The 27,185-nt window shown below is 38.5% G+C and overlaps 1 protein-coding gene across 1 annotated transcript in view; it reads left to right on the top strand.

Moving 5' to 3' along the window:
* Positions 1-27,185, top strand: part of Gabat (4-aminobutyrate aminotransferase) — a 71,011-nt gene that overhangs the window by 32,799 nt on the left and 11,027 nt on the right. Inside the window, exons 6-9 of the mRNA XM_068230115.1 lie at positions 4,798-4,970; positions 5,633-5,770; positions 19,497-19,654; positions 25,839-26,107. Of these exons, the coding sequence (XP_068086216.1) occupies positions 4,798-4,970; positions 5,633-5,770; positions 19,497-19,654; positions 25,839-26,107 (738 nt within the window). The remainder of the gene's footprint in view (positions 1-4,797; positions 4,971-5,632; positions 5,771-19,496; positions 19,655-25,838; positions 26,108-27,185) is intronic.

The following is a 27,185-nucleotide window of genomic DNA, read 5'->3' as shown; positions in this document are numbered from 1 at the left end:
ACGGCAGTCGTCTGCACAGTATTATTTAAAAAATCATACAAAACCAACCAGTAAAGATTCCTTTCTGAAAATTTGCATGCATAATAAAGATGGAATAAGCTTACCAATGCCACTTTTCTAGTACGTCTGCTGAGTGTGGTACACTTCAAAACACCAGATATTTTGTCAAAAAAAGGGTTCATGCATTCACAAAAATCTGCGAGTTCAGATAGTGGGTGCGTATCAAACTTTTTCAGTAAGTTATCACTAACCCTGCTGTATTCACTAACAGTTCCAGTCATTCAAGTTAGTCTGCACCGAGGAACAAACTCGTTTTGAAGGACTCGGCCCACCGTCGTCATTTGTATAACTTTCCATATCATCAGCACTATTACACTCATCACTCAAACTCGAACTAAAGGCCTTCAGGGTCTATTTAGTCGTCACAGACATCACTGTCTTCATAATCGCTCTCTAAAACACTATCTGTTAGCTTTCGTATTCCATCTTCATGAACACCAACACATCTGCTTGACGCCATGATTGCAACTGACGTGAGCGAAATAATATGAACAAAGATTCTTTTGTCTCTTGTTCCAGAAGTGTGTGATAATCTGGAGCGTGGGAAATAACCAAAGCCACATGTCTAAACTTCAGCTCAGAATGCATACAAGTGGCATCTGTGAGTTAGTAACTGAACTACATGTATTGATATACAGCAGTACATCGCCGCGAGCTGAGCTAGTCATTGGATTCATATGCCACGAATAACTTTTGCGAGCTAGGGCGTCAAATGATGTGATTGTTGCTTGTAGGCATTTTTTTTTTGTCCGAAGAGTGGAAAGCGATGTAATTGAAGTCTTAGGAATACAGTTCAAAGCGGATATATAAATCTTAAAAAGAATTTGAATCATTAAAAAAGAATAAAACCAAATAAAAAATATTTTAAAAATATAAAGAAAATTTAAAATAATTACAATATGAGGCTCAACTCAGACAGCTTGCCGCGGTGATTGATGAATGTATGGGAGACGATAAATAGAGAAAAGGGTGGGGAACAATGAGTGCTTATTAGAGGGTGGGAGGGAGAGGAAAAAGGGGGTGGGGGATGTCTAAGTAGGATCATGGGGGCATTGTGGAAGGGGCAAGTAGTATGAGAGGGTATTGTGTAAATTTTGAAAGATTGATCGCTTACTTGTAGACTTGAGGTTAGTTAAAATGGAGGTGAGAAAATTGAAAAGGGCTTCTCAGAAATATCATTCAGGTTAAGGTTTGGATTGAAAAACTGGTCAAGGTGTATAAAAAAATTTTCAGTGATGTCTAGGAGAGGCCTTTATGAAGAGTGCTGAGAATTTCGATATCCTGGTCTATTGATAAAAATCATTGTTATCCGTATTGAAGATACTGAATGTAGGATGCTAAAAGGTTTGTTTTGTCACCTATTCAATACATATAAATTTTACAATTTAGGAATTTATTATTGATTCCACTTGAGACATGTTTCGCCCTTCATTGAGGGCATCATCAGTCAAATTATCTCAAGGCAAAAATCAGGTACCTGGTTAGTAGTCGACATGCACAAATTAATACATATTATTAATACACATTACAAAAATTAAGTATGAGAAACAGTTGTACAATAGTGATGGTTGAACATATAGGTTTATAGAATAAGAAGTCAGCACCAATGCGTAAAATTAAAATGGTAGAGTTCGGCAGTGGTGCTCTGGAGAACAGTTGACGCAATCATAGGAAAATATAAAGTTTTAAAAATATTTACATTATAACAATCAAGGGAGAAAGGGTGTAGTGCCCGGCGTCAATGCTTGTAACCAAAAATTGTCAATGGTTGGTAACTATACAGTAATTACATTGTCCAATTGAACATGTCTCAAGTGGAATCAATAATAAATTCCTAAATTGTAAAATTTATATGTATTGAATAGGTGACAAAACAATAGCATCCTACATCCTGGTCTATTGTAGTAAAAATGTTTTCTGTCGTGTATATGTTGTCCGACTGCCGAAAATCTGTTGTATTTTATTGCATTAACGTATTCAGTGTACCTAATTTTGAAGTTACAACCAGTTTGAGCTATGTAAGAAGAGTTGCAGTTGTTGCATTTGAAACTGTATACGCCTGACTTAGAAAAGACACTGGTTTTATTTAAAGAGTTGGAGTATGTAATATGAAGGTGAGTCAATAAATAAGTCACAAACGTGCGTGCCTAATACCATTTGAAATTACACGTGCAAGTTTTGCCAGCAGATGGCAGCATATGTGTGCTTGTCGTACGACATCTCACAGGCACAAACACATATCAGATGTAAGGCTTTTCAGGCGTTTGCTCTATTAACCAGTGTTTCGTCTTAGGTCTGACACTAGACTCGTCAGAGTGGGATGTGTCAGACCCTACCCACCGATGCTGGGTGTATGCAGGTGAGCTTATCAGAAGCCTATATATGAGGCACAGTCTGATAACTGCATACTGGAGATAAATCTCCACAATGGAATTATTGCCCGCCTAGCAATTCCGATTGGAAAATTCTAAATTCCCGTGGAGGGAATTAGATATTTTTCACCAATAGAGCATGTCAAAAACATATCAGGTGATAAGCTCACCTGCATACACCCAGCGTCAGTGGGTAGGGTCTGACACATCCCACTCTGACCTGACGAGTCTAGTGTCAGACCTAAGACGAAACGCTGGTTAAGAGCAAACGCCTGAAAAGCCTTACATCTGATATGTTTTTGACATGCTCTATTGGTGAAAAAATATCTAATTCCCTCCATGGGAATTTAGAATTTTTCATCTCACAGGTACTCGGTCAGTCAGAGGTTGTTAGTGCACGATGGCACATGTGTTGCATGACTGTACACGAGAAGACCAGCGTGCAGTTGTGCGTTTTTTGTGGGCCAAAGAACTGTCCACAGAAGAAGTGCATCACAAAATGCTCCCATCTATGGTGACAACTGTTTCTCACGGAAAGCTGCGTTCAGTTGGATCCAGAAGTTCAACGATGGAAGGAAAAGCATCAGAGATTGGGAGCGTCCTTGTCGTCCTGCGGAGGTGTCGACTGAAACCACATTGCGGCGTGTGGATCAACTAACCCGTAGCCCCCAGTGATTTTCATCTTTTTGGGCCCCTAAAAAATCATTTGGGTGGCTGTTATTTTGATACAGATGATGCTGTAATCTATGAGGTTACACGTTGGCTGTGACAGCAACCAAAGGACTTCTTTGCTGCTGGCTTTCAAGGAATTGTGAAGAGATGGGATAAGTGCCTGAATGTACAGGGTGAATATGTGGAAAAGTGAAATAAATGTCAGAATGTTACTTCGCGGCTGTGAGCTTGCATCTGGGAGATAGTAGGTTCGAATCCCACTATCGGCAGTCCTGAAGATGGTTTTCCGTGGTTTCCCATTTTCACACCAGGCAAATGCTGGGGCTGTACCTTAATTAAGGCCACGGCCGCTTCCTTCCAACTCCTAGGCCTTTCCTATCCCATCGTCGCCATAAGACCTATCTGTGTTGGTGCGACGTAAAGCCGCTAGCAAAAAAAAAAAGTTACTTGGATTATTTTTGCCTCATTTTTAGTTTTGCGACTTATTTGACTCGCCCTTGTATTTCAAGGTTTCTGTTATTGGTACAAAAAGAAATGATTGTGTTGTTTTTTTTGAAGACATTAGCGCTACTGTAGGCATTTATATTGCATGTGAATGTGGAGTAAGCAGCTGGTTTAGGATTATATTTTAAGAGTGTTGTATTAGGATGGTGTTTAAAATTTGTTAATAATTCGTTCAGTAAAATATCTATTATAACCATTAAACTTGGTAATGGAGTGGATGGTGTTTAGTTATTTAAGTTATCCTTTGATAGCGGAATTTTGAAAGCACGGTTAACCATACTGTTGTACGAGGCGTGTTTATGCGTCTGTGGATGAAGGGAGGCTTGTTTTATGGTATTAGCTGTATGTGTGGGTTTTCTATAAATCATATATGATAATGAGGAAGGTAATCAGCTTATTGTTGTGCTTATCTCTCCACCACATGCGATGCTCGCTACGTGACGAGCACTGTTCGGCACTTCACACTGATAAGATTAAGGACTACGCAAGTTTCTGTTCCTCCCAACTATTTACCTCGTGTAGGTTCCTTTCTTCTTCATCAAATTCTAATTTTTGGAGCATAATTCTGATTTCATTCTGCTCTTTCTCCATTAGTTTATACCACTTGTACATTTTATGAGAGTCTGCTAGAGTCCATTCTTTCTAAATGCCCTGTAAATTGGATTTGTCGCAGTTGCATCATATCTGTGATTTTGGAAAGATGATGCATTTCACAATTAGGTTTAGGACAATGAATTCCATTTTTAACTCTTGGCTCTAAGATTTTTCTCATTTTTCATTCCTTAATCTTTAATAGCTTAAATGTTTCTATAGCTTATAGTGCCTCTGATTTAATTGCTGTTATGTAATGTTGAATCTTACTATTCTAGGAGAGGAATTGTTTGTTGTAAATGAAACAGAACAAAATAAAAAATCATCATTATTTGAACACGGGGCACAAAAGTGCGAAGCCACTGCGTCGGTTGATCTTGCTACACGCTAATAGGCATGTAAAGCAAGTCGGAAACTTCGACAGTCATTTTCTCAGGAACAATCGAGTGTCTACGGATAAGCCGAAACATGTGTTCGCTTATTTCGACCCCTCTGTTTCACTGAGGGAAGTTTCTGGCAGATTGGGTCATTACACTTGGCAGGTTCCCCTTGTCAGTATGACGTTGTGTTGCTGTACATCTTTGTGTTTGGTTTGCAGGAGCATTTCACGGTCGCACCCTGGGAGCGCTATCTACAACACGTTCCAAACACATCCATAAAATAGATGTTCCAGCATTCGACTGGCCCGTGGCTTCATTCCCAGTGTACAAGTACCCCCTGGAGGAAAACGTCCGAGAGAATGAAGCGGAGGATCGCAGGTGTCTTGCAGAGGTGAGTTTTTTGAAATGTGTACCCATCCCTCAAATTTTGAAGTTTTGTTCTGAGTCGATGAAAAAAGAAGAGAATGGCATTTCATGAACTTAAGTTTGAAACGTTTGCTGTAACCTTTAGAATGCTGTTGACAAAATTATTTTCATGACTGTCAATGTATTGAAATGAATATAAGAAATGTAAGATTGTACATGTTTGGAGAAAACATTCTCTTCTTCAGCAAAAAAGTATTTACCAAAATCACAATGACTTGATTATGACAAATCATATCATCTCCTGTTTTTGAGTGTAGTGAGGTTGTTACTGTAAAAAGCCAATACAGACCATTATAGACCATTAATACAGTCAAGTTTATAGAGCTGTCTGTCGCACGAGTCCACTTTGCACATACCATTTTCTCCAAATGATGTTGATGCAGTGTGTAACATCAGTGTCTGTGGTGGCATCAGTACTGACAATAGGTCCTAATACTTGAATTTATCTGTTGTCATTAGCAGTTTGTGTCACCTTTTTTCTGTTAAAAAAAAAATATAAAAATTAAGCAGAAGATTTAGCTATGGAGATCTTTTATAATTCAGAGAACACATTAAAGAGAATTATATTTAATACTAAATATAAAGTAATTTCATGGATATTTCAAATTTTACAACTTCCTGTTTCAGGTTGAAGATCTCATTGAAAAGTACAAGAAGCGCGGTTCTCCTGTGGCAGGGATCGTGGTGGAACCAATTCAGTCTGAAGGTGGCGACAACGAAGCTTCTCCAAAGTTTTTCCAAGAACTGCAGCGCATTGCGAAGAAGGTGACAAATTTTAAGAAATTAATTTGAAAGTTTTACACTATAGGGCTTCATTCATTCCATTTCTGACCCGGTCGAATGACCGGAAACAGGCTGTGGATTTTCATTTACAATAAAGTACTTCATTTATTAATAAGTTTCAGGGTGTTTTACGCTGTGTTAAAGAAAATAATAAGTTTATTATCGAAGTTGATAATTAATCATAATGCAAGTCTAGGAGATGCATTGAACTTTGATGTCGTACACACGTTTCTACAGTTTGTATTCCACATAAAACTGGAGTCCTGTGACTGTGATCACAATATCTTTGAACATATATCTTCTTTATACAGTAAGTGTAACCTCAATTCTCTGTATTTGGAGGGATCACGGAAAAAAGTGCATTACGGGAAAACTAAAAATCCGGGAACAAATTAGAACCATAAAAAATTTGACTAAACACCACAGTAGTGAAATATACTGTATTTACGCAAATAATACCCGCCACCGAATAATCCCCGCACCCTAACTTTAGGAAGGCTGATTTTAAAAAAAAATGCCAACATTGACTCAAATGAAATCCGCACCCCAATTTCGTGCCTCAATTTAAAAAAAAATATGCGGGTATTATTCGCGTAAATACCGTAGTACACGGACCTTTTAGTGATAGATGCACACCCTAGTGCTGAATCGGTCGACCTTGGTTATCTTCGTGATTCGTACTGGCAACTTTTGAAACGCAAACTAAGAATTGCTTATGCATCGCTGTGCGACATCTGGTGTACACTTTACGTACTCGTACTGTTGTTTACACAGCAGAGCCAAACTATAGAATTCATGCTAGGAACAAGATTCTCATCGAGAAATGTTATATGTGTGTGTGTGTGACACAGTTGTTGGCTTAAGATAATAAAGGTTTAGAAAATTCATATCGATTGATCATATTATCGATTAAATTCAGATTTCATTTCCATTCAGTTGGCAGTATTAGCGGAACCAGGAGAGTTCCCTCCTTAATCCTAAACCCAGTACAAAACTCTATCACTAAAAAGTGTGCGCATAATACGTTCACTGTAATTACAAACAAACCCCATGGCACTACAGTCCTTGAAGGGCCTTTTCCTCCAAGTGAGCGCCGCTCAGCCCGAAGGCCTGCAGATTATGGAGTGTCGTGTGGTGAGCACGACGAATCCTCTCGGCCATTATTCTTGGCTTTCTAGACCGGGGCCGCCATCTCACTGGCAGATAGCTCCTCAATTCTAATCACGTAGGCTGAGTGGACCTCGAACCAGCCGTCATGTCCAGGTAAAAATCCCTGACCTGGCCAGGGATCGAACCCGGGGCCTCCAGGTAAGAGTTAGGCACGCTACCCGTACTCTGCATGGTTGGCTGTAAATAAAACTGTGTACACAATTGACTGCATCTCCTGTGCGTGTCGTCGTGATTACGATAGTCTTCACATTTTTTAGTTTTTAGTTTTAGTTTTCAGTTTTTAGTTTGATAAATTAATCAAATAAAATAAAATAAAATGAAATCAAATAAATCAGACTAAAATTTTTTAGTCTAAGAAGTCCGCAACCTCTCTATTAGCACATATTATTTCGTTTCCGCCTGTTATCTTTTATTTTATTTTATTTTATTTTATTTTCTTCTTAGGTTTAGCACATTTTTTGGATTCAATTATGTTTTATGTTAACCCTTTTTTCACTCAATTTGTCTCAGCAAGTTATTTATTGCTCCATCTAGTGATGTAAATATTGCACCCGCTCATGTAGCGGTCAGTGCCAAGTTATCCCGGTGGCTCTCTATTTCTTCTCAGGGTATCCAATTCCGCTCATAAAATCTGTGATTTTATATATGATATTTTACGTGGTTTCGAAAGAGAAATTGGTCGCTGGGATACGCTTCACGGGAGTATCTATACGCACAAGAACGAACCTGTGACCGATAACTTCAAAGGGATATCACTTTTCGTTTGTAGAACATATCTATTGCTTACATCTAGAAGACTTATCGACTAACTTACAACTAGACGTTACCCGAACAGAAATTAAAACACAGTCGCTTACTAAAGAAAAAAAAAAAAATATAAGATTATTTATTGACTGAAATAATATTCGATGATAGATATAGTGAAATCTGGGTAGTATTCATTCTGTATTATTTAATCATTTGAAAAACTAGAGTCAGCGCTGGCTCAAATAAAAATAAATAATGAAAGCTTAAAAAAAAATGCTAACATTCTCTCATAACTAATGTTCAAATTCCAATTAAAACATATCTGAATATTCGTAGCCATGTTCCGAAAGTATTACATTTTCTCCAATTATATTCAAGATCACTGAGCATTCATGGAATCAAATAAAATTTACATATTGTAAATACTGCTCTGTTAATTATTAAAATTATCCTCACAACATATAAGATGTCACACTGTGGTAAAATGAATAATTTGTTAACTTGAAAACGTAATGAAATTACATATGAAAAAGTTAAATTGTAAACGCAAATCTGCTCATATTTTCACGTAATTATTTCCCAAATATACTCTCTTGTGAGTATTAAATTGTAAAAGTGTCCTCCAACTTTCCATTCATAAGTTATAGTCTTTCATAGATTATATTCATTCATAGATCTGAACTCTGACTATTTGGTCACATATTTCGAGTACGCACAAGTAACAGGCTTACGAGCTAAGGCAATACCACCCTAAAGCCTACGACATATGGCTCCTAACTAACCATAGTAATATACTTCATATTTAAAATTCCCGAATTGAAATAATTATTGTATGAAAAGAAATAAATATCTAACTATTTATTCAAGTAGTTTCTGATCTACACACTCCTCTATTATTGGCTCAATGTACTCTTGCGATCTGCACTGTCTCAATACTTCATATATATACGTGCTACTGAACTTGTATGGATAGTATAGAATGAAATTATTTCGTATTATCCTGTAACGTCACCGCACCACGAAATATTTTATGTATACTCAGTCATGAGTCTATTGAATCGTATATTAAAACACTCTCTCATACGCAGTACCTGTTATTCACCAAAGTCAGACATAAATATAACTGTCACGATACACAATTCTACATAATACATGTTTATCTTACCTTATAATGGTCATCTGCGCGTTATTCTCTCCTTGTCATATACTTTCAAATACGGCACAGAAACTCACCTCGTATTACAAATATAACATTATCACGTCGAATAGCAATTCTTACACTTCCCGTAGAAAATAAACAAACCTCTATACTTAAACCATTCTTCAATATACTCCAATAAATAATCACATATGAACACTATTTCAAAGACACTTTAACATAATACCGGCTTCCATATGGCCGTATGTATATAGCCATTACTCCCAAAACTATATGCTAAATATTCTAGAATTGCCTTGTAAAAGTACGCAGTTAATAACCTTTATCTTAACGTCAGTAGTACGAGTTCAATGCCCTCTTTCTATGATGAAAGGAATACTTAATTTGACAATAATCATCGCATCGCGCAGGTATTTCGTGACGTAATCTATATTCAGGTAAGCGAGATTAATCGAAATTTCACTAGTAAGTTAGACTCATTGCTACAAGGTATTCACAAGTGACACTTCTTTCTCTTATCCAAACTAGTTCCACTGTAGATATGCTAGTGCGGTAACCCGTATATGTCATATTGGCATTCTAATTCTACACTTCCATCTTATCTTAAAGCCTTAAGTATTTCACACTTCACTTATATTACACACGCGTTCTTAATTACTTCAAAATTTATCAAATATTCAGCACATGCCAAAATAGATTGAGGGTGCAGATTACAAGAAACTACTCTACTAAAGAAATGTATGGACTTAGCTCGTCAGTTGCTACGTTTGGTCTGGTGGTTGCTCCATCCTTCGGTTGCCGCTAGACCCTCAGATCGGATCTGGATCTCTGGTTGGATTGCACGTTCATAGTCATCAGCTGGTCACATAGTTCGTCGGACCACTCCTTCTCGTCCGGTCTCATTAGCTGGCCGGTGCTCATCCACGTCATCATGTCCACTGGTTGGCCGGTCCAGTCATTCACAGCAGGTCATCTGGCTCGACGGTACATATCCCCAGTTCGGTCCATCTTGTTAAATTAGCAGACAGTCATCATCTTATATCTGTAGACAACGAAAAGAATTCCATGTGCGCAGTAATTAGTCATGATATTTTCCATTTTTCTAATATTTAAGGTAATCGTTGAAGTTTTTCTTTGCTCTGAAAAGATTCCTCCGTAAATAGTTATTAGGTTTACTGCTACGGTATTTACTATCTTCTCGTATGAAGTTATTCAAAATTATAAAATGGTGAATTCCGATTCTTTCGATCGCTGAGTTGGTGCTCACTAAACCAAGTCCATCGTATATCACCAAAAATTATATATATTTATATACTTTTCTCGCCTCTTCTACTAGCATACACCAGTGAATAATTTACTCGTATGCTATCGCCGATATATATAGTTAATATTCTTCTTCAATAGCTAAGAATATTCTTCGAATATGTAGTTCCGCTCGTTTCTGCGTCTTGTCTCCGCGAAAGTAATTTTTTTGAGAGTGACTTAAACAATCCTCCCGCTGCTATATTTTTTTAAAAACAATTCAAAATGAGCCTCTACTGTTCTGCAGTGTCTTCGAAATTTATCCTTTCCATGACGTACATAGCCTCCTATTCGCTGCATTGATATGAAGTTCATTGCCTTAGTAGATCGCATGGGCCATACCTTCCTACGCCGCCATTTTGTTGTTGGTCTTCGAGATGCGAACGGGCACAATATTGTATATTGTTTTTATTTCTGTCTGTCTCTTTTGTTTTTCATTTGTTCCTTCATTATATGTTTAGCACATTTTTGGCTTGTGTTATGTAGATTACTTTAACCCCCGCTTATTTCACTGAAGATGGCTCAAACGAGTCGAAACATGTTTGAATTTTATTGCTCCATCTAACGAGGGAATTATGTTTTGTATTGAATTAGGAGGATGCATATAATTTTTTCGTTTGTAAAGTGAAAACTGTCAATACGGAATGATTCTGATATCTTGTAACCGTAATTTTGGAAGTGTTAATGGTATTTGTTTTCTTTCCAATTTGATTCTGATTAATGACGGGCAGAATTGAATATAATGCGTTCGAGAACTTGAGAATCTATACTTACATTCAAAATCATATTCTAGAGTTCAACATTACCTGTAAAAGGTTTAAAAGTTGATGTAAGCGTAATTTACGCGGTGCAAGATTTCCATAAACTGACTACGAACAGTATACCGGTGACCAAATTACAATGGAAGATGAAAAGAGGGACTTTGCCATAATGTTCGGTGCTTTTGTATCTAATGTGCTTTATTTTATTAGGTTAGAGAATTAAAAACTACTTGTGGTCGATTGTTGTTTGGCATGGCATTGCGGGTATTAGATTTTTTGAAGAGTTTGTCTGATCAAAGTCGCTGAACTGAAAGAAGTTTTCAGAGGAAAGTGATGAATTTTCTCCGGTAAAACTGAATGTAAAGTTTTGAGATTTTTATGTTGCGTACCGGTAATTAACGTTTGCAGCCAGCCCCCGAGTCTAACTTGCTCGCCTCTCACCTGGAGGGCCCGGGTTCGATTCCCGGCCAGGTTTGGCATTTTAACCTGGATATGAGGGCTGGTTCCAGGTTCAGTCATTCTACGATTACCTTTAATTGAGGAGCTATTTAATAGTGAGATGGCAACCCCGGTTAAGGGAGCCAGGAATAACGGCCGAGAGAATTTGTCACACTGACCATGCGTCACCTCGTAATCTGCAGGCCTTCGGACCGAGCAGTGGTCGCTTGGTAGGCGGAAGTTCCAATAGGGCTGTAGTTTGGTTTGGTTTAGGGGTGTTTGGAAGATTATAATGTGCCCTATAGTGACTTAGTCATCGTCAAGCCAATGCTGAGATCGGACCAAGTGCATTATAGTGAACAGTACATTCACCGCCAAGTGAATCATTATGGCACATAGCTTACCTTGCATGAATATCCTCGTCATCAGCTCCGGCATAACAGCATTCTTCAGGGGTAACTGGTAAGGAAAGGGTTACCGTAATAAAATAAATAAATGAAGAGGAATAAACAAATATGCAAGGTGTTAACTAACACTAGCTAAAAAATGACGACGGTTGAGCTGCATTTCCAATTTTAACAAACTGGTTTATTACAATAATCTAAAAATTCTGATAATTAACACATATAAAGAAATTTATATAAATGACATGATAGTCATAGACAAATTTAATCTGGTTTCTTGGCAAAAATGAGTATCTCAATTTCCATGTGAACGGTGTGGAGGAGATGTCTGCATCAAGTAAACGTCAAGTGCTGCAACAAGCACCATAACGTCAAATAAAATGAATTTAAACATAAATCTGCTCGTAGGCGACTCATATCTACAAAGAACCTAATTTATTTCTACCGTGAATCTATGCCTCCGTGCACCTAATTACCCTACAAGTTCTAAACAAGCATTCAATATACACTCTATTGTCGGGAATCGATCGCGAGACTCTCCCAAGTACAACAACCATATGACAACTCGTCAATGAGAAGAACAAATATTTTACTTCATGCAGATACATCTAACAAAAGTTATGTGCCTCTATGAATGACATCGACAGTCGTGAATAAAATTTCGTCTTCCGGACCCTAATATAAAAAGGTCACTGCTCTCCTGTATTCTTGACACTCACACACACACACTCTCTCTCTCTCTCTCTCTCTCTCTCTCCATTCAGACTTTCGTGTCCTGACGTTAGAAACGACCCATATTAGCCTCTCGACACCTCGGTTTTTGGGCCATTCCTCTCTGCCATAAATATCTCCCCCAGCTGACAGCACGTAAACAGAGACAAGGGGGTGCGACTCTCCCTTCTTCTCGGCCCATGAATCTGACATAGCTATTGCCCTCATTATAATATAATTACTACAGGCCATTATATTCCTTGTATTATAAATTCAACACTTTATCGCAGATAAACTTAAATGCAACATGCCAGTACATCATTTTGCATTAGTGCTCTCAATGGCACATTCCTATACATACCCTGGCCTACATATTGGCACTCACATTCACAAAATTACTTAACTATTATTTCTTATTCTCTTTAGGGCCTCAACTCAATACTCTGGGCACAATAACATTATTCCTCAATTCTTATAGGCTTCTTACGATATGGCTTGCTCAGCTAGATACGCCAACCCGAGTGTATTTAAGAGATGTAGAAGATCTTACGCTTCTTTCACACGACAACTAACATTGCAGTCTACACTGCACATGCACCTAGTTAGCACCTAAACTGCTTGGCTTGGTTACACTCATATAAGACCGTATAGGTCCCGGTGAAATGAAATACACGAGCTCAAATTCCCTACCTTGAATATAATATCTGCAATAATGACACTCACGAACCAAATAAGACTAACAACATACAAATAATAATAATCTAACCAAGCTTGAGCCCTGGGGCATAAATTCTATTTACACGGGCATTCATATCCTAACCTATTTACATATTGGCAGAAAGCCAAATCTATCTACATTTTTCCTAACCATTATCTAGTTGCTGCATGCTTAAACGATGGAGTTATCTGACCTGTGTCTGATGATATAACTGAACAGTTCCCCTTGTGGACATTGCGAATTTACGCCATCATGTTGACGTTAGAAGCTGGTGACAGTACTCATGGTTCGATGACAGGTGACATCCTGGTCGGCTATGATGTTCTCTACAGCTCGTTCAGGTGACTTGATGATCGCCTCCTCGATGTCGTGATGATTGGACGTCGTCAATGGTCCTGGTTCGCACTCAATGCTGTGATGACTGCTCTGCAGCTTCGGTCCCAATTACTGCTTCACCGTGATGGATGAGCAGTGTCCAGTCCACTCGTTATGTAGGAGAAACTGTAAGGAAAGTCAGATTACAATGTGTCCTCCGTTCGATGCCTATATTTCCCCTCCAACCTTTTCCTTCAATCTCGTAATACCAGGTCACATTCTGAGTGTTAGCCTAGTAGTACAAGTACACAACTCAACTTCACTGCACTTTACTCTTGACTGCACTCTCTACTGACCGAATTACATTAATGTCAATCTTCTGAGCCTACACTAGTATGTGTCATTCGTTTAGGACAATATGAACCTCGGATTATGGATGTGACTATGCACAAACAGTATTACTAGCAGCAGAATATTCTCGTAGGAAAACAGGTCAACACTTGCTGTTCTGATCTCTATTATAAATGGTTGTTACTTACATTTCCCAAGTATAAGGTGAACTCTGACTGCGTTGCTTGTAGATAAAGGCAGTCTTCTCTGCGCTGAGCAGCAGCGTGACAGACACCTACGTGACAGCGATACACACGGTGAAATGATTCTAGCATGCTCGGCTTTCGTATATATTAGCAGTCTCGTATCCACGCTACCAAGCTCTGCATGGGTGGGCTTCCAGCGGCGCCCATGTGTGGAAAATTTTTCCCACGATATGCATATTAAGAACTCAAACTTTCATTGTGATTACAACTATAGGCATGCTACATATCAAAATTTTCAGAAAAATGTTCTGATTGCGGTTCTGATATCCAATCCTCTGTAGTCCTCTTGTAATCGAAGATATTAAATAAATTCCTTTCCCTCCAATGTAAACATTCTTGCGATATCTCTGAGCTGTGTGCTTCCCAAGCTGCAAGTGAAGAGGTTCGCTGGGCTAATAAATTTTAGTGAGCATCTAGAAACTTCAGCTCGCTTCTTGATGCTACGTTCTCACTAAAAGTGCACACTCTCAGATGCTCTTACACAATAAAATGCCACCCAAGGTGCATTCTTTCTGGTCTCATACAATTCCCATAATTATTATAAAATCAGCATTCTTTGACCATGAACAGAATGGTTCAATAAGAATATGTATTTCATTTCTGTGATGTTTAGCCAAATTGTTGATGGTTCATTCATTCACGGATTTTCAGTTTTTGCGTGTTGTACGTTTTTTTCCGTGGTCCCTCCAAAAATGAAGAATCAAGGTTCCACTTTTATCTTATTCATGAACCTGAATAAGGTAAAAACTAGGTTGTTTTGCGTTAGTAGCAGGGATACACATTCATTCTGCTCAAACAATTTTCTCTGACATTACTATGTTGGTGGGAGCACCAACACAAATGAAATTTATTGCTTGAAAGCTTAAAGGCTGATTTATATAATTCTTGAATTCTTTCTTCTTGGAGATTTGCTGTCAGATCTGATAGCCATGGCTGCCCACTTGGTCTGTCTTCCTCTCATTAACCCTCTACCAAAGCACAGCTTCATCCATTGAGTTGATTATTAATTTAGCATATAACTCTTCATTCTAAGTAACCCCATTCTTTTTAAATTTGATCTAAAACCACAGAAATGCACAGTTTTATTAGCAAACTGTACCGGGCGAGTTGGCTGTGCGCGTAGAGGCGCGCAGCTGTGAGCTTGCATCCGGGAGATAGTAGGTTCGAATCCCACTATCAGCAGCCCTGAAGATGGTTTTCCGTGGTTTCCCATTTTCACACCAGGAAAATGCTGGGACTGTACCTTAATTAAGGCCACGGCCGCTTCCTTCCAACTCCTAGGCCTTTCCTATCCCATCGTCGCCATAAGACCTATCTGTGTCGGTGCGACGTAAAGCCCCTAGCAAAAAAAAAAAAAAGCAAACTGCAAATAAATTACCTAAGAAATCTATGATAGTGTACTCGGAGAACTATAGAAATTTTTTGTTGATCACTTTTTTATATCATCAAATATATGCCATAAAACCTCCCTAAGAAGTTTCTGCAGACAAGGAAAAAGAACGTGTTAAGTGAGAAAACTTACTACTGAATAGACGAATAAGAACTATCCGACAGGGATATGGAAACGCCAGATACGATTTTTTCGGATATGAGGGTATTTTACCGTCGTGTATCCGCGGGTATGCCTACAGTAAAAACTATGGTATATCTTGCCATTTCTAAAGAAGACAGAAAATAAAAAGAAAAAAAAAAGAAAAAGAAAAAGTAGAACAAATATGAGCACCTTTTCCACTGGGGCCTATAAAACAAGTGCACTGAAAGGTGCGAAGAACACCAGCCAACAAATACGAAGACATTTGCACAAGGGCCAATAAAAATATCAACGTATTATTGTAGCTCACACTTTTTCTAAACAAATGTTAGAAGCCTTTTATTTTGGAACACTGGGTTATTAAACATTATTTCTTGATCACACTCGTAGACAGTGAATTGGAGGTTACATTTGACTTTGTGAGACTGCGAGATAATTACTCTGGCCGCCATTTTGAATCCTACAAAAGTTCAGCCAACTTGAGCGATCAAGTTGCATCTTGAAAGTGTGAGTTTCAACTTTCGTGCCACTTCTTTGTGCTTAAAGATGTCCACTTTCTGACCGTTTAATTTTGTCTTCATTAGCAAGGAATTTCACTAACTTTTCCTTATCTGTAACTAGATTATCACAAGACAAATATGCACACCATGCAGTGGCGGCGCGTGGATAAAACGTCTGGGGGTTCACTGCTGTGGAAAAGAACATGTTCAGATTATTATTGTTACTTGATGTTTACATAGCTGTAAAATAGTGACATTGATTGATTAGAAACGCGACTTTGCTTTGCAGAGACACGGCTACAGCTCGAAGAAGTTTCCAAAACAATGAAGAATGAGAGACAGAGAATATGAGCTGCAATTACTTTAAGCTGATCCTATTTCCCCTCAATTTTGAAGACGTTGCTTACGTAGGAATAACTTCTTCAAGAACGTGTTAGGCAGACTAGTTATTTATGTGTTGACATATTTTGTTGTTTACTTCTCATAAAACACGTATTACTAATGAAAAGTTTCATTTAATTACATAATCTTAGGCTACGTATGGCTATTGATGCTATACAATCCGTAGTTAGCAAAATATTCTGACTCATTGCAGTTAATTACATCAGAATGGCAAAATCGCCAATTTAAAATCCCTTCAAAACCTACCACATGCGGCAAATTTTAATCGCGCGCTCCAACAATGCTTCGGCTAATTTCGGAACTGCTAGATGTAACTCGTGTCTATCGCTGGTCCAGTTGCCAGCGATTTCTGGGCTATGTTTTCCCTGCTTCTCATAACCCGCGTCTTGCGCACCCTCCTACGTCTCACGGCTCCGCGCCTTCAGTCCTGAAATAGAACCTATTCACTGGTTCCTGAGACCAACCGAGTGTTGTCAAAAATACCGCTATGCGCGCTGATGTACAGAGCAAATTTAAGGAATAGGCTCTGATAAACCATTTTACCTAGACTTATCTATTTCTAGGGGGTTCATTGAACCACTGAACATATAGAACCCGCCGCCACTGACACCATGCTAATCATCTTCACATGATTATGTTCCTAATCCATGTGTAAGCTATCACGTGACAAATATTCACTACCTTTCACTGTACCACTCAACACAAAATAAATTTCTAACTTCCTAATGGAATGCATACAAGCACGAACAGGCTCACTGTTATTCAGCAATCTCTATCAAAGGGTAGAGAAATGTCCACCTATTGAATACCATTAGATTAATATTGTGTCTTGTATTATTGGTACTAATTTCGACCTTACTACATTAGATCATCTTCAGCCATGATCAAAGTTGGAAATACACAGTTAAAAAAAATTAAGGGGAACATGTTTTGTAACGTCTGGGATGTGAACATTAATTTGGTAGATGGGGTTCCAATGGTCGTACAGCATACCTTGAGACCTTAGCTACTCAGGGTATGTCAAATCGATGTTGTACTCCATCTGTAGGCGTAGCCGCACATTAAACTCTCAGGTAACCCCGCAAAACAAAGTGAATAGCGGTGCGTCTGTGTCATTGTGAGGTACACAGACTACTGTCGCCATTTGAGCATGTTGTACGTAAACCAGCACATTCTAGGAGACATCGTAATGAGGTTCAAGTCGCTAGGGCCGGCACTTTGATCCAGGAAGGATGGACTTTTCATCATGTTGCTGTGGATCTCAATGTCTCTCCATCAGTTATTCAATGCTTGTGGAATCGCTACAGTGAGACAGGCCAGTTCGGAAGGAGTGTTGGACAAGGACATGGACGCATGCAAACTCTAGGATGACCGATATCTGACCATCTGTGTGTTCAGCAACTGCCAGAGAACTGCAACAAGACCTCAGGGGGGTCACAGGAGTCATGGTGTCTGACCAGACAGTAAGGAACAGGTTACAAGAAGTGTCCTTGCGACCCAGACGTCTTGTTCGAATGCCCCGCTTAACACAGCAACATTTCGCAGCTTACCTTCCGTTTGCCCGTACCCACGTCAACTGGCAACTTCGCCCATGGAGACCTGTGTTGTTCAGAGACAAGTCCAGATTTCCCCTGACGCAGCGTGATGGACGTCAACGTGTATGGAGATGCTGTGGTGAGCAGTACATGCCAAATGTTCTTGTCCAGGAAGGCGACCGATTCGGACAAGGTTCTATGATAGTGTGGGGTGGAATCAGTATTACTGTCCATACGGATCTTGTCGTACGTGGTAATCTTACTGCTGCAGGGTACATCGAGCAGATACTGTACAGCTACAACATGTGTTGATTGCTGCACACGGTGTTGGCCTTAAATTCGCACTCATGCACGACAATGCCAGAGCTCATGTAGTGCGCATCACCAGAGCTGTTTTGCAAGAATTGGACATTCAAGAGATCGAATGGCCAGCAGTGAGTCCCGACCTTAATCCCATCGAGCATGTGTGGGATAGGCTTGACAGAAATGTTTGTGGGAGTCCTGTTCCAAGACCTGGAATAGACTCTCATTGAAGAATGGGACCTGATACTGCATCGTGACCTCCATCGACTTATATGGAGCATGCCACGTAGGTGCCAAGATGTGATACGTGCTTGTGGAGGACATACACCATACAAAGCTCTCCAACTGTGATAAAAATCCACCCTGGAGGACTGTTATCACTTTGTTTGTCCCTATTTGGAAATTTCCATTTGTGTTTTGAAAACTTAAGAAGTAAGTATAAATAACCACCTAATCGATACTTTATTAATGCCTCAGGCAAAATTGAATAAAATTAAAACTTACAGGACATGTTTTTGCCTGAGGCATTAATAAAGTATCGATTAGGTGGTTATTTATACTTACTTCTTGATTAAACATCGATACGGTCATGAAATGGACAACTTGTAATTCTGAAAACTTATGCGAATCCATCAATGTTCTTTTGTATACTGCAATGGTAAAGAATAAAGGTTTAGTTGGTAATATACCTGGGTGTGAGGTATTGTTTTGTGGATCATGGCATATGTTCAAAAACATGTTCCCCTAATTTTTTTGAACTGTGCACATGCATAATCATGCAACTATGGCGACGGATCTTACCCGTGTTGGAAATCACGTTTCTTTCACAAGGGATGATGAATAACATTTTCAGGGCTAGAAAAAAATATGATCATACTAAACGCTAATAGCAAAAATTCATGACATGTTAAGTGAGGTATTTTTATATAGATTTAATACGATGAGAACATGGATTTCGAATTTATGACGTGCTAAGCGGGAAAATGTGTTCATGAGGTTTATTTCTAATTTGAGTCAACATCCTTTTTATTTTGGCAGCTAAATGTTTAGTTTAGTTAAAATAATCTGCATGGAATTTTGTAATCAACACCACTGTTTTTTTGTTTTCTTGTCTAGCATGGCTCTGCTTTACTGGTGGATGAAGTCCAGACTGGTGGCGGACCTACCGGCAAGATGTGGTGCCACGAACACTTCAACCTGGATTCCCCTCCTGACATCATTACTTTCAGCAAGAAAATGCAGCTTGGAGGATATTACATGAAGCCGGAGTTTAAGTGAGTCTCAATTTTGCATTACATCATTTGTAACTGACTGGCTAAGCAGAACACACTTCATGAATGAATAGTCACAAGGATAAGGTTTAAATGAAACTAGACGCCAACTGCAAACAATTTACAGGAATAATTGACTCACAGAGCATGACATAACTCCTTCTCCCAAGGCGACAGTCATCAGGCTGACGATGCTCTGAACTTGCTATATGACCTTACCTGTCTACCCCTGAAATTGAATTTAGAAAACATGCCAGTTTTTCCCTCCATGAATAAGTTATCATACACATAACTTAAATTTACTGAAAATTCAAGTTTATCAGAAGTCTAATATTACTCACAATAAAAATTTACATCTCCGTCTTGTCCACTCCAAACAACTTAATATTTACACTGTACATACATACCTTATAATAGATTCAGCACATATAATTTACACTCAAAATATTATTTAGGAAGGGCAAGATGCCTCAACTCGTGTTATGATATAAAACCAGTTACCGGTACTTGCTAAGTGCATCCCTAACCTAACACAACGCTCACTTTTTAAATCTTGATTTCTGAGCCTTTCAATTTGCCACCATCTATAGGTTGGTTGGTTAATCCAAAACATCACCACACAGGAAATACTGCACCAATTCCCCTCATCTTTATACAGATTGCAGACTGCTTGGCCTATTGCTGACAATTTAGAAGTAAGCTACGAGATCTTCGTCCCATTTTGACCTCGTATATACACTGAACAAGAAGCACCATCACCACTTCAGAATACCAAGTAATGTCACTGTATGAGGTATTAACATAATGCACCTCAAAATGCTAGGTGATATTAAGTCAAATCTTAGCTCCGTACAATGTCAAATTAAGTGTCTGCGAATAAAGTATCAAATTACGTGAGCTGAAGAGGACTGGAGCCAAACAAGTATGAAGGAAAACTGTTCACACACTGAGTCCACACTGGTTACTGAGACGATAAATAGTTTACAAACTCGTGGTATTCTACCACGAATACGCAGGTGATGAACAATTGGGCTACAACTTATTTCATCACGTTGTAATTAGTTCTGTGAACCACATACAGTACATATCACCTCCACACTGCACATTTAATGGCTGCTTACAATAAGCATTTCCTCGGCGAGGGAAAATCGATAGTCTTATCAAACATTACCATCAAATACAGTCTCTACTGTATTTGTTACCATACACTATCTCTCACCAACCTCTCACTAGCAATGTCCATAAAACGAGCAATGCCCTCTTGACTCTGTAATTGTCTAGTAATAGAGCTCCAGTAAAAATGCTCGTGCTGCACCCACTTCGCGGTATCAATTGTCGTCAACAGTAATATCAATAATCAGCAACTGTAACAGTCCTGCACAATAATACCCGATAATAGCAATAAACTCGTAGTATGCACACATATATATACCGACTCGCGCCATGCAGCACAACGTCTGCCAAAATCCACATGTTGCAACACTTTAAACCAACTTCAACTGTCTTTATCGATATAGTAGCTCTTTTCCTAGTTGCATAAACTTTACTGCTATGCCATGTGGAGATTCATACACAAATTTAGGTTACACAAATATAAAGAAACATAAATACATAATTCCCTACAACCAGATTCTTCTTAGAATATAATGTTCTTATATCTCAATTCAAAACTCACAAGATATCTACTACTTTATATCAAAATTATTTATATGACAACTTCCTAACCTAAAAATTGCGAGTCATATACTCGTACAGTTACACATTAAAAACATTTGTGTTTGTGGTGAAATGCTTAGCGAACCTACATCCTTTCTTCAAGACCCAGTTTTCAGTACTGATGGATGACTGAAAGCTTATAGAGTAGGAGTCTGTTGTAACAAGAATTCATAAAGATGATAAATTTACTTTCTATAATGGATTGTTGTTACATCCGATTTTTCTGTGAAAGTCTGAAAAGATACAAAAGAATTACAAGCACAATCTGCAAATGGGCGCAAAACTTGTATCGTGCACAGTTCGTGGAAAGTAATTATCCACGAACTCCTCTCAGCCTGAGTACAAAAATGGAGTGATGCAATAGTGAAAGGACTATGACGATTATTAGGAATACTGGTGAGGGTTATGTACGCATATAGAAATATAAGAATAGTGGTCTACTGATCCATTCATCCACTCCTATATTTTCTTGGCTCATGCTCTGTAATCATTATAAAGCAAATCTACATTCATTTCATTGATAAGTTTCTTACCTCAAAAGGACATCCAAAGGACTATTATATTAGTGTATAAATTGTAATTAAATCTGTGTCTGCCACAACATTTTGTGAAATACCACACAAAAAATATTATTGATCATGTAGATTGTGTGATTGTGATTTTTCACTTTATGTATGACTTGGCCATTTAACACATTGACGACCGGCTCCTGAGATCTCTGTTGTACTGCAGCCAGCGGTTGTTGACTGGCCCCGGAGATCTGCTTTTTTATGTACGGGCATCGTTTGTAGCTTGTTGTGCTATCTGTTGGCTATAATTTTAACTACTTTCGATCGTGTCATGGAGTAGAGGGATCGTAGATTTTAGATTCTATATATTTTTAAAATTGTATGGGAATTTGTAGCCATGGAAACTTCGTATATACATTGGTATTCTTACGGGCCAAGGATCAGTGTACAATATGGCGCATCCATGGCAACGTGCTCTGTGTGACGACAAAAGTATTCAGTATTTATATGCAGATTCATTGTTTGATGTGCCGCACGGGTGACGAACCCTGAGAATTCTTGTAGTTTCTCAGCTGATGGTAGGTGACGGGCTACGAGAATTTTCGCTTTTATGCACCTCGTATTTCTTTGATTATTGACAAAATTGTGGGGGAGATTAGGAGTTCCAAACTGTGTAATTGTGGAATATAAATTATCGCTGCATCTTTCTTTCTTTAAACAAAATAATGTTGGATATGTAGAGCTATTCCCTTGAGCTCCAGTGCGGATGTCGACATGGAGCGGCATATTCATATGCCGATGGCTACCGATAACTGTGATCAGTTATATACAGACCGGTTATGATAGGTACAGAGTGACAGTGAATTAGATATTTCTAATGATTAGCGGCTAACACTAAACGGGGAGTAGCCGTATAAAGAGAAATCCTTACTCCTACACCACGGGGCATCACAACCTACAGACTACTAAACAACCTAGTGAGTACACGTTCTAAGTTTGAGGTCGATATCGTGAATAATTTTCGAGTTAAGGTAGTTTGAGTGCAGCAGTGTAATTTATTTCTTGGGGGCTTGAACTATCCAGTCTACATGTGGTAGCAGCCTCCGTTTGGGGCCCGTTGTCAATGTGTTAGAAAAAATTATTATGTACCTCTATAGTAATTTATAATGGGGTTTATTTATGAGGTTGCAAAAACCTAAATTGTGGAGTATGTCATTGGTTTGAAAACCCGACACTCAAAGTTTGCACCCAGCTTGCTGGAGCGAAGAGATGATGATGATGATGATGATGATGATGATGATGATGATGATGATGAAGTATTTTGACCATCTGATGTGACTTTCATTATGACATCGTTGTCTTTGACATCTGGAAACACGAAGATCTCTTTGCTTCCAGTATATGATGGTGAGAACTTTAAAACTATGTCCCAAAATACTACAACAGCCACTTCATTATTCTGTGACAAATTTCCTACTTCTGCCTTGTAAACTGTAGCTCACGCCAAGAAAACTTTCCAGCTGTAGTATGAGATCCTCTGCAGCCTCATTGGGAATAAGTTGTGATGATTGTGTTGTTTTACGTCGCACCGACACAGATAAGTCTTACATAAAATCAGTTTCATGGTCCATATCGCACTTCAATAGATTCACAATTAAGTATTTATTTATTTTCCACCTAGTCGATACAATGATTGCTTAAGGCAATTTTAAAGGTCAAAAGTGGTACATGTTTCGTATATTAACAACATCTTCAGCCACATAACACTGTTTAGATGAAAAATAAATAAAATTGACAAAGTAATGCTTTGTTTTAATCTTGTCAATCTTATGTTAATTTTAAGGACACTTCCTCTAAAGCATTACTTTGTCAATTTTATATATTTTTCATCTAAACAGTGTTATGTGGCTGAAGATGTTGATAATATACGAAACATGTACCACTTTTGACCTTTAAAATTGCCTTAAGCAATCATTGTATCGACTAGGTGGAAAATAAATAAATACTTAATTGTGAATCAACAGATAAGTCTTACGGTGATAATGGTATAGGAAAGAGCTAGGAGCCACGAACCTATTACGCTGGCGTAGCAGCGGTGGGGGAGAGAGGTGATACTCCCATGTGCCGCGTCCCAGGTGGTGGATAGGCGGGTCCTAACCGGCTTGCCGGCGGACTTGAGCAAAATAAAATAGCTTTCGCAGACCAAACACACAACCCCCTGTGGGTGGGGGATGTAGACGAAGAATACACATATGGTATCCCCTACCTGTCGTAAGAGACTACATGGGGTGAACAAGGGACTATTAAGAACCATGAGAGTACCATCACGCGGGGAACACCATGGGTCGCCATTACTTGCAGGGGCTTGTAATGGTTTAATTATTATTGTAAGTATGGATTATGTAATAAGGTGGGCACTTATGGGATAAGGAGTTCACATAAAGGTGCGTAACAGGTAATATAGCTGGGTTAACTTTTGAAAAGGAAAAAACACTCCTACCAAACTTGTCACGCTTTAACGCATAGGTCGAAATAGTTATAATAGAACAAATATTACTATAGCCAAGTTGTTTAAAGTGACTCTCAAATTTTGAAAAAGCAAAGCCTAAACTCAAAGTACATGAGAAGGCTAAAAGCAACCACCTAAAATTAGATAATGAGAAATCGTCTATAAAGGTAGCTTTTTAGACAGACCATTTTTCATATGGCAAACGTGTATTGAACAGGTGGACGTTATACAATTAAATTCTTTTAGAATTTTATCTTGGCTACTGTACGTACGTATACAGCTGACATGTCGGTGCTAAATTTGTCCTATTTAATACACGCTAGAGAAACCTGGATAGCACATTTACATCACTCTTTAGTACATTCGTAATAATCCCACCATAAGAAATTTACATTAGCGTTCCCGGCCACGTTGCGCACATGATGCACCAGCGACGGCTGGCCTGGCTGAAAATTTGGCCGGAAACTTAATTTCATGGCCTTAGCGTGTCGGCCTACTGCTGCGGTCACGAACGAAGAGATGTGTTACGACACAAATAAAAAGATGGCGGGATCATCTAATAGGCCATATACTTAAGACATGATGGGGTATTGAAGAAAATAATAGAGGGAAAAAAATTAGAGAGGACGGCCAAGATTAGCGTACGCGACGCAAATATTAACGACATGAGATGTGACTCCTGCTACGAACTGAAAAAGTATAGCAGAGAAACTTGAAGAATGGAGAGCTGCTGCCAACCACCCTCATGGCTGATGGAGAGAGAGAGAGAGAGAGAGAGAGAGAGAGAGAGAGAAGTGAATTGTGTAATAACATACATACATTAAGCCTACTGTACTTACGCATAGTGGTTTGTAGGACATTCTGTTATGGAGAAGAAGAAAGCTAGACAGTTTACAAATGATGAAAAATTAAAGTTTATTGAGAAAGCGGATGCTAATCCACACACGAAACGTGTCCAAATTACCCAGATGTGGACATTGCTACGATAATACATCATTGTAAATGATGCATATAGTTCGCGTCTCTAAGAACGTTTTTCCTTGAAGTTTTGCTATGTTGGTGTTCTTTAAATGTATTATTTCATTAATTATAATTGTAAACACTTGTTTCTTTTTTTTCATCGTATTTATTTTTATGTTAAAACCTAACCTTAAATTTAACAGCGTAAGGTTTTTCATTATTTTAGTACGTTCTCTCTTTAGGACATTGTTTTCGGTCCCGACAAAAACATCCAACCAATTTTGGCTGTATATTGTTCTTTTTGACATTAAATTTCATTCCATATTGTTCCAACTTATCTTCCCATGCATTTAACTGTTCCTGGATATACAATTTTTAAATGATCCAGAATTTATTTGAACTAGGCCAAATAGAGAAACACCTGCAGCACACGTCACAAATATATTTCTCACGAGTTTTTTACTTTGACAGTCGCAGTGTTGTAATGTTACAGGCCACAGCTGGGCTATCGAGTGTTCAACACGTGGATGGGTGATCCTGGCAAATTGGTGCTGCTGCAGAGCGTGGTGGAGGTGATCAAGAGGGATAACCTCCTGGATGTGGTGCAGAAATCTGGCAAGAAGTTGCAGCAAGGACTTTACCAGCTGCAGAAAGAGTTCCCAGCCCTCATCAACTCGGCCAGAGGACGAGGAACCTTCCTCGCCATCAACTGTTCAGACACGAAATTGAGGGACGATGTTGTGGCTAGGCTGAGAAAGAAAGGTTGGTCCTTATTGATTTCTGCCTTGTTTGATCTTTTCCATTTCAGTAGAAGTTCGTTATAGCGAGAATTCATAATGGCAAAAAATTTACTTGCCATAGCGGATTGTCGTATCAGATTTTTCGTAAAAGTTGGGTAAAACCCTATACACATTAAAATCAGTATGAAACGGCAATTAGTTTGTTCAATTTTGGGGATAATATCCACACTACGGCTTACTTGTTTGTTATTTTTTGAAACCCGAAACTACAGAACATGAAGGTTTGTGTTTAATTTCATTCTGAAAAAAGTTGTGGTATCAATCCAGAGGCTTCTGTGGCAAACGTTTCAGTTTTCTTCTACAGATAGTCGCCTAACCTAACCGTATATGTATCACGAAAACATATTTCAAGCGCATGTAGAGAAATAACCTCCTCGCTAAAAATTTGCATGGCAATAGTCTTTCCGATTTTTAACTAGATGTGAGAAAATGTAAACTATCCTTTGAAATCAGTGATGTACTCTGCCATATTTTGAGGTGTATTACATTCTTACTTACTTTCAGTATATAACATTAAAAAATTAACCGATCGTTTGCTTCAGCCTTTATTTCTAATGAGTGCTATCGGCCACGTCATTTACACATTTATGACAATAATGTGTTATCCTCTTTCATTTTGATATTTTTTAGAGAACAGCAGTCGATAGGTATTACTAATCAACTCTGACATCGCCTTCGAATGTCGACAAGAGAGCTTGGAAGTGTACATAGCGAGAAAACGACTTGGTTCGATGATCGATTGCATTTTGTGGCAAATGTTTAAGTTTTCTTTTTCATACAGTGTCACCTGACCTAACTTAACCGTACTATGTGTATCATGCAAACATATTCGAAGCCCCAGTAGAGAAATAACATTCTTGCTATAAATTTTAATGGGAATAGTCTCCCCAAAATTTAACCAGATGCAAGAAAATTTAAACTGACCTCTGAAATTAGTGATGTGCTATGCTGTATCTTGAGGTATATCGCATTCTTACTTAATTTTAGTGTAGCGTATTAAAATTAAGAAATCTTTTACATAGCCTTTATTTCTAACTAGT

Source organism: Anabrus simplex, chromosome 13 (genome assembly GCF_040414725.1).
Source record: "Anabrus simplex isolate iqAnaSimp1 chromosome 13, ASM4041472v1, whole genome shotgun sequence".
Classification (NCBI taxonomy): domain Eukaryota; kingdom Metazoa; phylum Arthropoda; class Insecta; order Orthoptera; family Tettigoniidae; genus Anabrus; species Anabrus simplex.
Note: the sequence above shows the minus strand (reverse complement) of the source record. Positions and strands in the feature narration are given on the sequence as shown.